Raw genomic sequence first — 3,028 nt, 5'->3', positions numbered from 1 at the left:
AGATAGGCCAGGTTCATCGTGTTTTTGTGCACCATTGGCATTGATGGTCTTGACTTCATCAATGTGCAAATACCTTTATGGGTTAAATTTGTATAAATTAAATGGTCCATGGGAGAAGAAACATTTAATTGCAAATCGAATTATGAATGAAAAGTCATGAAATCATAATTTTAATCGAGTATTAAAAGAGTGGATCACAACCGAGTTGTGAGGTAGGTTCTAGTTTAAGAAGAAACTGTTATGTTTCTTAGAGACCCAGAAAGAGAGTTCATGGAGACTCAGGAGGCTAGTAGACTGGAGTCGGAATATGTGCTAGCATAGATGAGAAGAAGGGAGCTAGAGAGGTAGAGGGTAAAGTATACTCTTAGTGAGGGTAGTTAGGTTACATTAATCCAAAGTTAGACTAGAGGGGTGTAGTTCCTTTACATTGATTATCTTGTCCGTGTACCTACTTTATTTGTATGTTATTGTTTACTCATAACTACTTTTACAAAATTTAACTTATATGTCCTTTAGGGTGCGTTTGGTACAGACAGAACAGAACATGACAGAACAGGATATGACAAGACAGAACATGACAGGACAGTTGTTCAGCGTTTGGTAAGACATGATATGATTAGACAGAACTGGTTAAAATGACCAATTTATTCTCAGTGAGCTGTTTAGTGTTTTTCCCACTAAATATTAATATAAATGTTAACAAATACGGTGTGCAAAATATAACTTACATCAAACCACTACTACTTGCAAAAATACATTTGCAAAAATACATGATTTCATAATCAACTAATGATATATGAAAAATGTAAATATAATATATGCATTAAGAATTCATTATCGAAGCAAATTTATATGCATTCCATACTAAGAAAAAAAACTACTACCAACAAGCGCACAATCAATTAAAATGAGTTAAATATCAAATAGTAAATAAAATATAAGCATCAAGAAAACAATTTGGCTAGTGATCCCATATAGTATCATCACATTCACAAAACTTGGTTTCCAGAAAACAAAAGAATTCATCTATCACCTGTACAATCACTCATGTAAGATCAAAATCGAATATTTACTACTCTGATCAAAGGAAAACATACAAAACTCATCGAAAACAACAAATTGCATGCGTGAACCTTACGCAATATGTTTAACGGTGAAAAAAATCAAGAAAACAATTTATGTAATTTATTAAAATATAATAGAATAATTATTTATTTTAACAAAATATATCATTTGAAGTTTTCGTCAAAACAATTAAAATGACACCAAATAAAAAGTTTATGTAGTTTTCTATTTTTATTTTTATCGCTTTTCTACATTATTTTTTTATTATTAATATATAATAAATTACATAAATTAAATTAATAAAAATATAGAAACCATATAAAAATAATATTTTGAAGACAGTAAAATAGAAGTTTAAGAAACATAAAATACAATAAATAAAATTTAAAGAATGAATAAAATGTAAAAGAGAGACCTATTTGATGTTTTAGAAGAGAATTAAGTTTTATTTTGAGGATATATTGGTAAAATATAAGTCTGTTCCACCTTGTTCCACCCTGTTCTATGGGGTAGGGGTGGAATAGGCTTGTTCCACTTTGTTTCATTATGTTCCTGTTTGTTCCACATAAAGTTCATGCCAAACATGGGACAAAGATCCTTGTCCTGTTCTGTCCTATCTCTGTCCAGTGTACCAAACGTACCCTTATTTCACACATTTTCACAACCTGATGGTTTTCATGAAACAATCTTTCTACAAGTTTAATTGACATTTCATTGTATCTTGGAGTGGCATGGTGGAATGGAGAGGTTATCATGAGATTATGAGAGCATCTCTAACACCTTCTCCAAATTGGAGAAAGTAGGAAAGAGAAGGGTCTTTTCTTTAATCATGGAGAAGACCTTAAAAATGATTATCAAGTGAGACCAACTTAACAATAGGAGACTTTGGAAATAAATATTTAGAAAGTGAAATAATATTTTAATAGATAAATGAAATATTTTAATATTATGATCAATGTTGGATTTGTGAAAATGAAAAATCTGTTAGAGATGAATGTAATTCTTGTCGAAGATTTTGCCTTTTTATTTTAAAGAAATTTTAAAGAATATATTGGTAGTAGTTTATCTTAAAATTTCTAGAAAACTTTGTATGTAGTAGTTAGAGAAAAAGAGAATTTAAGTGCATGATAACACTTGTTGGCATGACAAAAATGAAGTTGTTGAGCATGTTCTTTGTAATATTACCGCGTATGAAAATGGGTATATTTATATTATACTATGCACACCAAGTATGAGAGTTACACCCTTTCTCTTTCTCTTTTAATTTGAAAACACGAAAAAAGAATAAAAACTAAAACATGATATTTATTCATCCTTTCTTTCTAACTCGGGGACACGAAGAAGAAAATAATATCCGTTTTCGTCGTAAATTGTAATAACGAAATTTGATCGATAAAATAAAAGTAATGCAGAAAGCATCCTGCATAGCCTTCAAGGGTTAAATGTAGACTCTTCTAAAACAATAAACATAAATTAAATAGAAAAATCAGCAATGGTAGTTGGCGATTAAAATAGTCGAGAATTGCATCCATGTTTGTGTGACTTGTGAATATAAATATGAAGCATGTGTAACCTAAAGAGAATCACCATTAGAAGAGAACTCAATCATATATAACTTCTCTCTGAGGTATCTCTTTCTTCCTTGAGCTTTAGATTTTTTGTAATTTTTTCGGGTTTTAATTAGTTTACATAAATCTTATATTGATTACTTTTGATATTTGCAGGTTGATCAGATATCAACAGCATGGGTGCAGGTGGTCGGATGTTGGATTCAGCTGAGGGCAAAAATATCCTTGAACGTGTGCCAGTTGATCCGCCCTTCACCTTAAGTGATCTAAAGAAAGCAATCCCAGCTCATTGCTTTGAGCGATCTCTCATCCGTTCATCTTACTATGTTGTTCATGATCTCATTGTTGCCTACGTCTTTTACTTCCTTGCCAACACATATATTCCTCTTCTTCCT

The 3,028-nt window shown here is 30.9% G+C and overlaps 1 protein-coding gene across 1 annotated transcript in view; it reads left to right on the top strand.

The window, feature by feature from the left end:
- The first annotated feature begins 2,647 nt into the window (after window positions 1–2,647).
- LOC112505482 (delta(12) fatty acid desaturase DES8.11-like) overlaps window positions 2,648–3,028 on the top strand; it is a 1,525-nt gene continuing 1,144 nt past the window's right edge. The window contains exons 1-2 of the mRNA XM_025109385.1: window positions 2,648–2,692; window positions 2,790–3,027. Coding sequence (XP_024965153.1) covers window positions 2,810–3,027 — 218 coding nt within the window. The 5' untranslated portion in view covers window positions 2,648–2,692; window positions 2,790–2,809. The remainder of the gene's footprint in view (window positions 2,693–2,789; window position 3,028) is intronic.

This window comes from Cynara cardunculus, assembly GCF_001531365.2.
Source record: "Cynara cardunculus var. scolymus isolate 2C chromosome LG 2, CcrdV1, whole genome shotgun sequence".
Lineage (NCBI taxonomy): Eukaryota > Viridiplantae > Streptophyta > Magnoliopsida > Asterales > Asteraceae > Cynara > Cynara cardunculus.
The sequence above is the reverse complement of the archived record's forward strand: the minus strand, read 5'-3'. Positions and strand labels throughout refer to the sequence as shown.